At 37.8% G+C, this 15,592-nt stretch overlaps 1 protein-coding gene across 1 annotated transcript; it reads right to left on the bottom strand.

Annotated features, from left to right (window-relative positions):
• Window positions 1–3,677: 3,677 nt before the first annotated feature.
• On the bottom strand, window positions 3,678–4,328 carry LOC107062653 (uncharacterized mitochondrial protein AtMg00810-like). Its single transcript, XM_015313550.1, has one exon. It carries the CDS (start codon window positions 4,326–4,328, stop codon window positions 3,678–3,680), a length of 651 nt encoding a protein of 216 aa, XP_015169036.1.
• Between the last annotated feature and the right edge of the window lie 11,264 nt (window positions 4,329–15,592).

The raw sequence follows: 15,592 nt of genomic DNA, 5'->3' as shown, positions 1-15,592 counted from the left end.
GGGGCCTCGGGCACACATCTAGGAGTGAGGCAGGGGTACGATGCCTCGAGGTAGGGCAGGGGCCTCGAGCATGACACCTTAAGGCGGGGAGGGGTGGAGGGGCAAGGCTCTTAGATAGGGAGGGCTCGGCGCCTCGAGCCGAGCGGGGGGTCGGGGAATGGCCTCTCGAGGCGCCTCGGAGCACCCAATTCTTTTTCAAAAAAACTTTATAATGACCTCCTATCTCTTATGGATGCTTTTCCACAAAACCTGAAGAATTTAATTTTTAGTGGACTTTTTTTCATTCCATGGAAGGATTTCAACATTGTTGGTTAATTGCCCAAACTTGAGTCCCTTAAACTATCATATACTTTCTTCAACAGACGAGGAGTGGGAAGTTTCCGGGGAAGCATTTCCTTACTTGAAGTTTGTGCTAGTCGAATATTTAAACATTAGATACTGGAGAGCCAGTAGTGATCATTTTCCGTGCTTTGACCGACTATTTCTTGAAGGTTGCTTGTGTTTGGATTCAATCCATCAAGATTTTGCAGATATAACCACACTTGCACTAATTGATATATGTCTATGTGCACAATCTCTCGGGAATTTCGCCAAATAGATTCAACAAGACATGGAAGACAACTATGCAAGTTCTATTGAGGTCCATATCCTTTAAGCTTGTAAGACATCTTCGTTCTTGATTCTACTTCTAAGGCTTATTTTATCTTTTAGATTCTCGGATTTCATTTTTATCCTTTATTTGTCTGCAGGACAAACATATCAAAACAGGTCATCTAGTTCTTTGAAAGAAAAAAGAGGCTATCTTGTTCCTTTTTCTTTTCATTCTAGTTTTTTTTTGGAATGGGATGAGTTCAGATATCTTGTAGTAGAATTGTATATTATCTTTTATATAGTATATGTATTATATATTTTTTAGGCATAATACATAGATAGACACCTTAACTTAAGCTCAACTGACAAGTAAAATACTCACACTTTGAGAATGCACGTCTAGACATCTCAACTCGTCCCCACTATATCTCATGTCTAGATGATCATTTTATAAGCTGGGAGTGGAAGTAGTTTATTAAGGGTTACTGTAAAGATTTGACACGTGAGCCTAACTATACTCCAAAAGCTAGCTCATGAGGAGAGAATTTCCCAAGTCCATATAAGTAGACTACTAGTCCATTCCCCAACCAATGTGGGACTTTGGATATGTGGTAAAGTGTGTTTGAGAATGTAAGTTAGTTGGTAAGTATAGAACTTGACGGCCAATGCATGAGAGTGTTGGCTTTGACTTACCACCACTTGCCCTCTCACCTGAAACCGTGCTTTCTATATTTTGCAATCTTCCCAGAGGATAAAGTGATATATGTCAAAGAACTTGTGCAGTTATGGACAACAGAGGGATTTTTGGAAGGTAGAAGAAGTGGCAGAAAAATGTTTGAAAGATCTTATGCATAGAAGTTTAATTTCCATCTACCATTCGAGTTTTGACGGAAAAATAGAGAGCTGTGGAATGCATCTGACCTGTGAACTCTGTTTGAGGGAAGCTGTTGCAGATGTTATTCCACCTTTGCTTCTTCCTCCTCCACATGCTTTTCCACAAAACCTTAAGAAACTAGTTTTTACGGATTTCTTCTTTGTGATGGAAGGATTTGAGCATTGTTGGTAAATTTCCCTAACTCAAGACCCTTGAACTAATAGATGATGCCTGTATAGAAGAGGAATGGGTAGTTGAGGAAGAGTTTCCTCACTTGAAGTTCTTGCTACTAAAATTTTCAGAAATTCGGCATTGGACAGCCAGTTGTGATCAATTTCCGTGCCTTGAATATCTATTTCTTGAAGGTTCTTGTATATTGATTCAATCCCTCAAGATTTTTCAAATATAATGACACTTCATGAGCTAATCGATATACGCTACTGTCCAGAATCTGCTTGGAATTCCGCCAAGAAGATTCAACAGGACATGCAAGAGGAATATGCAAAAACTATTGAGGTCCATATCCTCAGCTAACATGTATGAACTCCAACTTTGAGAGTGCGCATCTAGATACCTCAACTTAGTTACAACTGGCAATTGAACACTCCAGCTCGTCTCTATTTCATCTAGTGGACACCTGATGCTGATGGGACACATAAATATTGAAGATGTCTACATGATCATTTTGTAAGTTGGACTGTTCAACTGACATAGTAGAGACGAGTTGTGGTGTCTAAATGTGCTTACTAAAGTTAGAATGCTTACTTGCAAACTGATGCCAAGCTTGAGTGTTATCGAAATAACTTGCTATAGCATGCTCATTCTTGCACATAAAATTTGTAGTACTTTAAAAAACACTGACAGACGTTAAACTAAAGATCATATAAAATTAAGTTTACAAGCCATCTGCACTTATGCTCGCGCCCCTATGCTAAAGCATTTGATTCGAAAAGAAAATGAACAAAAAAAACCACTCACACATTTGGCTTCTGAATTGACCTTTCTTTCGGAAAACTTGCTAATCAGTGTACCTTAAGATCGTTACCACTTTCTGCAAGGAAAAAAACACAAAGGATGAAAAATGTTATGTTAGATTTCCCACAATTAAGGAACATATAATTTGAAAGCACAAATAGAAACAAAAATTATATGAAGAAAGAAGATGTCTTACAAAGCCGAATAAATGTGAAGCTCAACTGAACTTGCATAATTGTCTTGCATTTCCTATTGAATTTGCTTGGCAGAATTCCAAGCAGATTGTGAACCACATATATCAATTAGAACAAGTGTGGTTATGTCTGCAAAATCTCAAGGGATTGAATGGAGATTCCAGCAACAATCAAGAAATTTCTAGGTAGGGAAAGTGATCACTAGTGGCTCTCCAGAACCGAATGTCCAAATAGTCGAGTAGCAAGAACTTCAAACAAGGAAACCCTTCGTCAACTCCTTCCCACTCCTCACCTTTACATGCATCATATGTTAGTGTAAGCGACTCAAGTTTGGGAGATTTACTAACAATGTTCAAATACTTCCACTTCAAATAAGTCCGACTAAAAGATAACTTGTTAAGGTTTTGTGGAAAAACATCTGGTGGAGGAAGGAGCAAGGAAATGCATGGCTTTGGCTTTATTTTTCTACTTGACCGATGAGGAATTGAAAGAGAGCTGCCTGGACGGCTAACCACTTCTTGCTAACTGTTATTGATAAGGTTTGGAGAAAATGGCTTATTTCTTGCTCAATGATTACAGTGATATAAATACAAAAAAAGTACTAACTAACTATGGTAACTAAATAATCAAATCCCTACAAATCAGCTAGACTACCATATATACAATATTGTGCGGTTGTGGACTGATTATGTAATACTCCCCCTCAAGCTGGAGCATAGATATTGATCATGTGTAGCTTGTTACAAAAGTAATCAACTTGAGTTCCATTTAACGCTTTTCTTAAAAAATCAGCTAGTTTCTCTTATGTCTTCACGTAACAAGTGGAAATCAATTTTTCCTGAATCTTCTCATGAATAAAATGAATGCCGACCTCAATATGTTTAGTTCTTTCATGATATAGCAGATTTGAGACAATATAAAGAGAAGCTTGATTATCACACCAAAGCTTAGCTAGTTTATGATGCTTTATGCCAATTTCCGTTAAAAAGATGATGTATCCACATAATCTCACAAGTAGACTCTGACAAAGCTCTCTACTCAGATTATGCACTAGATCTAGATACAACACTTTGCTTATTGCTTCTCCATGAAACTAAGTTCCCTCCAACAAACACACAATAGCATGTAGTCGATCTCCTATCAATTTTGGATCCAACATTTGTAAAGCACTCAACACGAGTATGAATTATATTTCTATACAATATTCCAAGTCCAGGGGATCCTTTCAAGTAACACATAATCTGTTCCAAAGCTTCCCAATGTTTAATCATAGGCACAAACATGAACTGGCTAACAACACTTACCGCAAAAGAAATATTCGGACGAGTCACAATAAGGTAGTTTAACTTCCCAACTAGCCTTCTATATTTTTCTGGATCATCATCATCTGTCATAAGATGCACATTGGGAACCATTAGAGTACTATAAGGTTTGGCTCCCAATTTTCCAGTGTCAGCAAACAGGTCAAGAATATACTTTAAAATTCCCCTTTCTCTTCTATTTACTTCTACTCCCAAAAAGTATCTTAATGGGGCCAGATCCTTCATTTGAAATTTGTTATGTAAGAAATATTTAAGGGAAGAAATCCCCGCATAATCACTTCCTGTGATGACAATCTCATCAACATGTACAACAAGGAGAATAGAGCCAAATGTTGATTGCCGATAGAAGACTGAGTGATCACATTTGCTCATTTTCAACCCAAAATGTTTAACTACCTCACTAAACTTGCCAAACCAAGCCTGCGGACTTTGCTTCAAGCCATACAACGACTTTTCAAATGACAAACTTTCGCATACTCCCCTTGAGGAACAAAACCGAGTGTTTCCTCCAGATAAACTTGCTCCTGAAGATCACCATGAAGGAATGCATTATTGATATCTAACTTATGCAAATGCCATTTCTCAGAAGAAGCTAGAGAAATGAACAAGCGAACAAAAGTGAGTTTGGCAACTGTAGAGAAGGTGTCTAAATAATCTACCCCATATATTTGAGCATACCCTTTAGCCACAAGTGTGGCCTTAAGTCTTGCTACAGAACCATCTCGATTAACTTTAATTGTGAAGACCCACTTACATCCCACTGGTTTCTTTTCCTTTGGTAAATCCACCAAATCCCATGTGTGATTTTCCTCTAAGGCATGTATTTCGTCTAACATTGCATTAGACCATCCTAGATGGCTCAAAGCATCCTTCATTGTTTTAGGTACAGAGATGGAGTCTAGAGAAGCAATCAAAGATCTAGATGTTGAGGATAAGCGACCATATGAAACAAAATTAGAAATAGCATATGTGGATTTGGAAGTGTGTGTAACTTTGAAAAGAGCAATAGGAAGGTCAAGATTTCTGAAGGACCAGGTGACCAAACGGGTGCATGACAAGTATCATCAGTGTCTCGCTTTCTTAAATAGATTTGAATAATTGGCGGTCTTGCTACCACATATGGATAAAGTACTGAAGGTACAACGGTCGGGTGGTGGTCAACAGAAGAACTGAGAGATAAAGGAACAACATCAGATTGTTTTGTCAAAACATGAGTGACTTGATAGACTAACCACTCATCTTGCTCCCCCTGACTTATAGAACTAGAAGGTTTCTAGAAAAATGGTGTAGTCTCTAAAAAAATACCACATCAGTTGACACAAGATATTTGCAAAGTTCAGTAGAATAACTCTGATACCCTTTTTAATGGCGAGAATAATGTAGAAAAATACATTTCAATGCCTTAGGATCTAACTTGCTAACAGATGGTCGAACATATCAAACATAACATGTGCTTCCAAACACCTACGGTTCCACTAGAAATAGTGACTTATTAGGAAGAAACACTATAAGGTGTATTACCAACAAGCACAGTAGATGGCATGCGATTAATCAGAAAGCAGGTTGTGGAGACTGCATCTGGCCAAAATTATTTAGGAACCTTCATCTTGAATAAAAGTACCCGAGCTGTCTCAAGTAGATGTGTATTCCTCCTCTCAACCACTCTATTTTGAGATGGTGTATCAACACATGAAGACTGGTGGAGAATCCCATGTTGTCTGAAATATGACTGAAACAACTCTAACATATATTATTTAGCATTGTCACTTCTTCAAGTGTGAACCGAAGCATTGAATTGGGTTTTAACTTCACCAAAAAAAGGGCACAAAAGTGAGTAAACACTTCAGAGTGACTCTTCATAAAATAAATCCAAGTCATTCGAGAGAAATCATCCACAAAAGTTACAAAATACCTATGTCCAGGTTTGGAAGTGATTGGACATAGTCCCCAAATGTCAGAATGAACTAACTCAAAAGTCTATTCAACTAGCTTATTAACCCTTGGACCTACTGAGTTTCTATGATGTTCTTCAAATCAACATGACTCGCATTCTAGTGAAGAAATATTTTGAAATTGAGGACAAACCTTCTTTAACAAAGGCAGAGAGGGATGGCCCAATCGACAATGTGCTTTAAACGGATACACGACACTTGAGTAGGCCACATAATGATACTCCTATATTCATCAAGGATATAGAGATCATCTTATACATGTCATTTACCAACAACCTGATTTGTTGTAAGATCATGAAACAAATAATGACTGGGAAAGAAAGATATATAACAATTTAGGTCTTTGGTAACTTTGCTAACATAAATTTAATAAAGGCCAACTTTGGTAGACTTAATATAGATGACAGGGTAATAGATGAGGTTGTTTTAACAATCTCAATCCAATATTGTTGCAAGTTGATCCATCAGCTACAGTAACCAAAGAGGGTGCTTTGTGTGATTGAAAGCTAGAAAATACTTTAGGATTATCTGTCATGTATTTTGTTGCATTTGAATATATCACCCATTTATTTGAAGATGTGATAAGACATGACTCCATAAAAACATTAACTGAAGTGGGTTCCTTCACTGATTTATGATATTGAGAGATTTTAGCAAATTCTTTCACCGAAACCAAAACCTTTTTATCATATAATGAACTTGAAGCATTCATTTCCCCAAACTCACTATATCAAATCAGAATAATAGAGAAATTGCCAAAGCTCAGCATCAAAATACTAGAGAAATTGCCAAAGTTTTGCACCAAAATGTTATCCCAATAATTCTGTCCACGCCAACAAGTCAGATGGTTTGAATCAACTCAAAAAGATCTCCACTTACATATAAAGGTCTTAACAGTGAAGCAACCAACTCTCAGCTAAAGGATTCAACTCAAATAGATTGAAACACCAATTATTTTGGAGATGGTCCAGAAAATAAAATATTAAACACCAGTTGTTTCGGAGATGGTCCAGAAAATAAAATATGAAATACCCAAATGATCCATATGTAAAACTAATTGAGCAGTGAAGAGTAAAATTCGAATAGCAGGAACAAAATTCAAATAATGTTGTAGCTTAAAATAGATCAAAGCGGCAAACAAAGAAATTCAAACTCAAATATGACCAAAAGAAATCTTGTTGATGCTTATTCTTCAAAACTTGGTCCAATATCTAGAAAACTACCATAAGTCAACCGAGAATTTTAAGGTGACACCAAACAGGAATCCAGACCAAGATTGGTCCACACGCGACTCCACGTCTGGCTAATTCTAGCGACGACACACCGATACCTAACTCAATCCCAAAATATAGCTATTGGGGTTGATTTAGGCCCATGTGTCATATCTTTACATGGTATCAGAGCCATGTCCATCCCCGTTTGGAGTCCCAAACCACACTCTAGTTGGGCCTGGGCGTGAAGGGGGGTATTAGAGTGGGTAGAAGCCCCACATTGGTTGGAGAATGTATTGGTGATCTTCTTATATGGACTTGAGCAATCCTCCCCTAATGAGCTAGCTTTTCGGTTTAGTTAGCCCAGGTGCCATATCCTTACATTGACAAAGGGGATGCAAGTTGCATATATTGTCATTTTCACTCCATAGTAGCAAAAATCATACAAGTCCTTGCGACTATGGAACTCTTCAGGGGTGCCACACATTTGCAACTTATTTATATTAGCAAACAGTCTGAAGAGAGATCTGATGAGTCGGGGATTTCGTCTCATTTAAGGCTTATTATTAAATGATTTAGTGTCCTTAATGTCTAATTTACTCTCATACTGATGTTAAAATGTTTATGCAATAATGAAGGCTCAAGAGTAAGGCAAGGACATTATGAAGCAAAAAGGAGCGAAAAAGCTGAAAAAATTGAAGGAAAGCAAAGATGGTACTCGCCAAAGTCACTCGGCGAGTCACCGAATGGACCTTCAACTCGCCTAAAGTTCCAGCATGCCTGCCCATGGACAAAACCAACTTGGCGAGTAGACAAGAAATTTGGTGATTCGCCGAAGAGATCGGCGATGACAATCTGGGTCGCCGAAAATTACAAAATGATTTGATGGAAATGCAAAGCCTAAAAGGCGAGAAGAGGAGAAACTCGGCACATCGCCAAATTGGTAGGAAAACCCGACTTACTTCGCTGAGTTGACTCTATGCTGAAATTTTGGGAACGTATAAATACAATTTTTAAATGAAGAAAAGGAGTTTCCACATTGTTTACTTCTGGGTTTTTGAGTTTTTACATTCTAGAACATTGTTCTTATATTTTGAGTAGAGATTTAGAGATTGTGGTAATTTTAGCTTGGATTTCAAAATTTAGGATTACAGATCGTTAGCAAATTAGATGGAAAACTTCGTTGGTAACGATTTCTGGTTTTTCACTATGCTTGGCTAAAATCCCTTACTTTAGGTGTATGATTATGTAGTTGAATTCATTAATTAGCTAATGGGAGTTGTTAGTTACTGATTTTAATGTTTTTTTGAAGTGCGTTCAATTAATTGTTCATGGTTTAATTGAGGAATTGTAGTTGCAAATGCAATTCTAGCTTAGTTCTCTATGCTTACTTGAGAAAGAGGTAATAGACTATAATTATTAATTGATGATTGTATTGATTACGTCTTTAAAATCTAGCTTGAGAAAGTGGGTCTGATTGTGCCTTTACATACCCAGCTCGGAAGAGCGGGTTAATTAAGGATTTTGATTTCTTGGTTGTGTTATGACCGTTGAGGTTCGAAAGAACTCATTTGAAATGCAATAGTTGATTGAGAAATGGCTATTGCTCTCAAAACCTAGCCTACCCACTGAGATTCAACACTTTTGAGTAACTAGTAATCACCCATTACACAGAATTAGCATTCAACCGATCACACTCCTAAAGTCCAATCTCTACTTGTTTACTTCCCATGTTAGTTGTCTTAAATCCCCCATTGGATATTAATCCTTGAAACTTTGATATTTGTTTTAATGGTGAGAATGTGTTACATCTACAAACGATTAGGACACATCTTTATGTCCTAATTGAATTCTCTACAGTATCACTCCCTGTGGGATCGACTCTAACTCTTAGTTGGGTTTATACCTGTTCCCAACCACATACACTTAGAATTGGATGAAGTGTAGTTGAGTGTTATCAATAATGGCACTGCTACCAGAGAGTTGTGTGTAGAATTTTCTTATTTGAAGTATAGTCGTGAACTGATTTTATTGTAGTTGAATTATCTTATTTGTGTTCTTGTTGGCTGCTTTAAAATAGGTGAAGAGATGAGTGTAAATGGGAGCAACGCTATTCAACTTGGGAACAATGATGACTTCAAGAATTTGCATGAAGTCAATGAGGATCAGTTGGGAAGTGCGGGTGCTATTCGATTGCCTCCGACTATGGACAATGCAGTGTTTCATGTGACTAGCACAATGTTGCAGTTGTTGAAAATGAAGGGTCTCTTTGGAGGACTCGCTCATGAAGACCCTCATGATAACATCCAAAACTTTGTGGATGTGTGTAGGCCATTTTCTTTCAAGAACATCACTCAAGAGTCAGTCCGACTTCGTGTGTTTCCCTTTTCTCTAATAGGGGAGGCAACAAAGTGGTTGACCAAATTACCAAACGGTTCAATTACTTCTTAGGAGGAGCTCACCGAGGGATTTTATGAAAGATTTTTTTCTCCTTCGAAGATGGTCAGGTTAAGGGATAATATTCAGAACTTGAAGCGTGTTGATGGCGAACCTATCCATGAGACATGGTTAAGGTTCCAAAAGTTGTTGCTCCAATGTTCAACTCATGGGCTACAAGACAATGTATTGTTGTAATATTTCTACCGGAGCCTTGACACGGTTAACAAAGATGTTGAAAACCAACTCATTCGAGGTGGGATCATGAGACAATTGTTTGACATAGCATTTTCCCTTCTAGATGAGATGACAAAAAAAATCGTGCTTTATACACAAGAGAAGATCAAGTGTCTCCTTTGAACCTTGGGTTGACAAGACTCATGAATTGTTTCATCAATTTAACATTATATATTAAGGAAATATCTATAATTTAAGACGTATACGCCAAATTGGGAAAGGGGAGAATAAAACATGTAGCTTAGGGGGATATGGCCTTACTGGAAAAATCCCAATGCGAGACCCCAGCCTCGCGCCACAAGGCGCAGTCCCTCACATTGAGCCTGACTTTGCCAAGCACTACATGGCGGTGGTTTTTATATTTGTGCCTTGTACATATTTGCATCATTTTACAAGTTTCTGACTTTGGGCTTAGTGCATTGCCTCAACAAGTAAGTAGCATTTGATGATAGATGCATTAGATGGTATATCTATTTTTGTTTCTTTCCTTTTTAATTAGAGCTTCTAAATGGGCATTTACTCAAATCTCTAACAGCAAGTTGAGATCCTCTATACCACTTGTGGGACTCCACATTATGTTGCACCTGAGGTATGATGCATATGTAGTTTGAATCATTCAGTTACTTCTTAATAGTTCTTATAGGTGGGTTCTTCATATGTAGTTTGTACATGAAACACGTCATTCTTCATTTGATTGGCCTGCTATCTCTTTTTCTCATTTATACTTTAGATTGCTAGCTAAGAGGCAAAAATGTACTTTTACGTTTGTAGTCTTGGTTTAGTAATTAGTTGTTATAAGGAATCATATTTTCCTTAAGTAGTAGTAAATTCATTTTACCTAGCATGATCAGTTGGTTTTTGATTAGTCATCAAATGAGAGAGAATAAAAATGTATTTCCCTTCCACGAGCCTTGTAGTAATACACCTTCAAATCATTGCAGTTAGTGTCAATTACCTTTATTTGGGTAATATCATAACCTTGTGCTGAATTGTTTAATGAATTTGTCTAAACTATGTCAATTGCAGAACATATGTTAATTTTCTTAATATGTTTTCTTATATTAGAATGTGTTTGGACTCTTTCTATGGTAGCTGGCTTATTACACTGTAGTTACTTCTTCAGGTGTTAAGTAACCGAGGTTATGATGGTGCTGGTGCGGATGTGTGGTCATGTGGTATCATCCTTTTATGTTTAGGATTGAGGTGTAATGAGTTGATTGATATATTTTATTCTACTCTCTGACCTCTGTTAAACACCAAGTGCTAAGGCATCTTGAAGTGTGAAGGATAAGCTGTCTTTCACTTAGCATCGACCACACTGCTCTCATCAAAACACTGTTGTTCCGTATTTCTAATTTCATCTTCATCTGCATGAGTTTGCTCCTTGTGTTTCCTTTTTATTATCATTATTTGGTTCTTTGTTTGTTTCTATTAGATTAATTGGGGCTTTAAAGTGACTTGACATTACTTGTACTCCGCTTGCTATATGTTAAAGTTATTGTTTGTTCTTATGTACAAATTACTATATGTTCAATATTATGGTTTGTTCTCCACAAATTTCTTATTGCTTTCAATATTGTTATAGATCAAGGCTGTTGAATTTTCCTGTCCAATTTGGTTTTCTCCTGGTGCAACATCGTTGATTCGTAAAGTCATTGATCCAAATCCTCAAACTGTAAGTGCACTGATATTGTTAACTCTGAAAATTATGGTGTCCCATTGCCTATTTGTCACCTAATTATTCAATCAACTATAAGCTTATGACATTATAGTTGCACTAGAAAAAAAATCCTTCATGATGGAATATGAGAAGCTCTGTTTCATTAGAACTAAAATCATGATTTTTTTGAGTTTGATTGCTCAACGGATTAAAATCCTTCCAAATTTCCCGGATTGGTTATAAAGATCCCTTTTAAGGTCATTTTAAATGTGAGAAATGCCTTAAGCATGTCTTCAGCTCGTTCCTTGCTTTTGTTTAGTACACATATTTCTTTCTCATCTCCGTTTTGTTTATTAATTTGTGAAACTTCAGCATAACTTGTACAAAAGTCCTGCAGGGGATCAAGATTGATGGAATAAAACGAGACCCTTGATCTTTCCTTCTCATTCCCTTCATTGTGAAAGGATGGAGATACAACTTGTATTAGCTAAGAAACATAATATTTGACTTACTCTACCCAACTTAGTTTTTATTCTTGTCTTCTTTCTGTTATGTGTTTGTCGTGATCATCAACAATCATGTTATATGTCTTCTTATGTTTAAATAAATATATGAATCAAAGTGTTAAGTTGTTTAAGTGCATTTTTGTATCTTTGGTTTTTTTTTTTTGCCCTCAGGACATAGTGCCTTTAGGAAGGGGGGGGGGGAAGCTCGGGGCATGGTGCCTCAAGGCGGGGTGGAGGGCCTTGGGGCGCGGAAGCTTCAAGGCAGGGTAGGGGGCCTCAAGGCATGGTACCTTGAGGCGGGTCAGAGGGCCTCGGGGCTCCGCACCTCGAGGCGAGGCACGGAGCCTTGAGGCGCAGGGCGGTGCAGGAGGCTTTGAGGCACGACACGATTCCTAATTTGAATCAGTGCAACACCAACACTTTAATAACAAGGATAAATATTATCATCAATTGACATGCTCTTCACATAGAGAAAGATATTTGAATGGCATTATCAGTTATCCAAATTTTTCTATACATATCATTCCCATGTTCAATGTATCTTTATGTAATTGCATGTTGATTTGATACTAAAATCTTTGTCACGACCCAAGGTATACCTTAGGAGTAACATGGCATATAAGACCTCGAGAGGCCCTACACAAGCCACTTAGCATGCATAAACAAGATTATCGAATAACAAAAGATTTAAAACAACATTTCATTTCAAAGAGCTTGTCAAACGAAACGGAAGTCTTCAAGTCTCAATAGCCATGTACTTATCAAGAGTGACTGGGACGTAACCCTGACATCACATACAATATTTAAAAAGTAAATACTGAAAGTGATATAAGGTTCAATCCTCGAAACATGAGAACTCACCCCAACTAAGTACAATCAAGGTGACTCCTAGCCATGGGAATGAGAACTTGTAACGCCAGACCCTACATTGGAGAAAACAATGTAGGCAAGAGTATGTGTTAGTACAAATATGTACCAAGTATGATAGCAATGCATAGAGATATAAATCATGTGAAAAGGGACCTTTTCATGCTCATGGAAAGATCAAGTTGAAACCATAAGAAAAGGGTTAGAAAACATCATAATAGTCATGGTCCAATGCAAGTAAAACTTCTTTTTTGAACACCTGGGATATACTTCTTTAAGTAACCTTAGTTCGTCATTAGTGTGGGAATTAGCCTTAACTAACATAGAGACCATGTGAGGTATAACATAGAATCTGATGTCTGCCCCACACAAAAAGGTATGTTCTCTCTTGCCAAGGAAAGAACCTTCACTTCTAGCTTACGTAGATCCACTAGCTAATGTCTATCTAAGACAATCTTCCTATGGTGGCACACAGGTATGAGATAAGGAGATTGCTACTAGAAACCCGACCTCTAGATACGGGAGAGCTTTTATCTCAATATCCTCTCAGTGCTAAGCATAAATCCCACGGAAAAGTCATAATTTTTTACTTGAATTATCTTTCTTGGAAGGCAGTTTAAATCGCCAATCCAAGCTAACTTTCTTTAGAATAGCTCCTAAAACTTGATTATAAGTTAGTTGAGAAAACCTTTCAACTCTTAAGAATCCTTATGTGAGAAAATCCTTTCACATGCATGTATTGAGTGATATGTGAGAAATCCTTTCACAACAACAACATCAACATATAAGCTTTACTCCAAAGCATCTGAAATTATAAATTCACCTCTGAACATAAAGAACATGCATATCTTCATGAATTCATTTTTCATGGTTAAAAGCCCAAATTTTCATCATATATTTAGAAAACATGGGGCCTTCATGGGTTCATGGGATTCATCTTAAAATCGTGGAATTATCTCAATTCATGCTTAATACTTCATAAAACAATCAAATAAATCAATATTTAAAGGAACCCATAACATAGAAGAAAACCCAACTTCAATTGGGAATTTCTAGCTTCAAAATTGAGGAATTTAGGAACTCTATGGAGGAAAGGGCTCCATAGATGAAGACTATCATACCTTAATACCCAAAGCCCTTAAGCAGTTTGGTGAATTGAAGATGAACTTGCTTTTCTTTTGTTTGTAAATTCAGAGAATGAATTGAATTTGGTGATTTTGGGGGTAAAAACCTTTATATAGGGTTTTGGGTAATGGTAAAGTGACAGGGTATTGAATTAAAACAATTTGGAAAAGACCCAAAAGACCATGACTTAAAACTGACGGACCTACCTCACGACGGCCTTCACGCCCATCAAGGGTTCCACTGGCCGTTATGGCTGTCGTGATCCTTGAACAGTGGAAAGGGAAGGGACCCCTTCCTGGTAGGTCACTTGACGACCACCACCACATCCCGTCAACCTCACCACGGGCCGTTTAGGCCTCCGTGGGAGGGACATTGGCCCTAGTGGTTCTGGAAAGCCTTCATGGGCCTCATAACGAGTTGTCATCCTCTCCATAGGCCATCTATGCCTCAGTGGAAGGGACTCCTGCTAGGCAGGCTTTGAAGGACGTACCACAAAGCCCTTCATGGACCGTGGTCCCCTTCACAGCCCGTTAGGGGCTCCGTGGAGGGTTCCATGGTCCTGTTTTAGCCTGTGAGTTTTCCCACTATCCTTTTCTAACCTTTCTCGAATATGAGGTGTTACAATATCTCCCCCTTGGGAACATTCGTCCTCGAATGAGATTCAAAACATCATAAGGAAGATAGGAAATCTAACCTAAAATCCCAATATGCATGAAATCACAAAAATACACAAATCTGAGGAGGAAACATCAGCTCCAAGCTAAAGCATTCTCAAAACATCATTTCACATAGCCTATATGCAACTCATACTCAAATAGACGTAAATATGAAAAATCAATCAACGAACTCATTTTTCTAAAAAATCAAGCTTTTTCATGAACATGCATAAATGAGGAAATCATAGGAATGTCTAAGACACATGGCACCAAATGAGTAAACCATGAGGAACCAAATACCTCAAGCTAGAGTATGAATGGAGGGAAAGAGATGAGGATAACGTGATATCATATCGGCCTCCCAAGTAGCACCATCAACTAATTGATTCCTCCAAAGGACTTTCACCATCCTTAGTTCTCAACTTTCAAACTTGCTAGTCTAAGATCTCAACTGGAACTTCTTTATAAGAAAGACTATCATTTATGCCAAGGCTCTCTAATGGGACTATGGATGTCGGATCACCAACACATTTCTTGAACAAAGAGTCATGGAAAACAGGACGCACCCATGCCAAGTCATTAGGCAATTCAAGTTCATAAGCAACCTTCCCAACACGCCTCAAAATCTAATATCGGCCCACATAACGGGGACTAAGCTTCCCTTTCTTTCCAAACCTCATTACACCCTTCATAGGTGAAATTTTCAAGTAGACCCAATCATTAACATCAAAATCAATATCTCTCCTTCTAACATAGGCATAGATTTTTTGGCGATTTTGAGCCGTTCTCAACCTTTCTCTAATAAGTCAAACTTTCTCCATAGCCTCATGTACCAACGCGTGACCTATCAAGCAGCTTCACCCACTTGAAACAGCCTATGGGAGATCTACACCTCCTACCATATAGAGCCTCAAATGGATCCATACCAATACTTGAGTGATAGCTATTATTATACGCAAATTCAATTAAAGGAAAATGATCATCCC

This window comes from Solanum tuberosum, unplaced genomic scaffold, assembly GCF_000226075.1.
Source record: "Solanum tuberosum cultivar DM 1-3 516 R44 unplaced genomic scaffold, SolTub_3.0 scf00253, whole genome shotgun sequence".
NCBI classification, from domain to species: domain Eukaryota; kingdom Viridiplantae; phylum Streptophyta; class Magnoliopsida; order Solanales; family Solanaceae; genus Solanum; species Solanum tuberosum.
The sequence above is the reverse complement of the archived record's forward strand: the minus strand, read 5'-3'. Positions and strand labels throughout refer to the sequence as shown.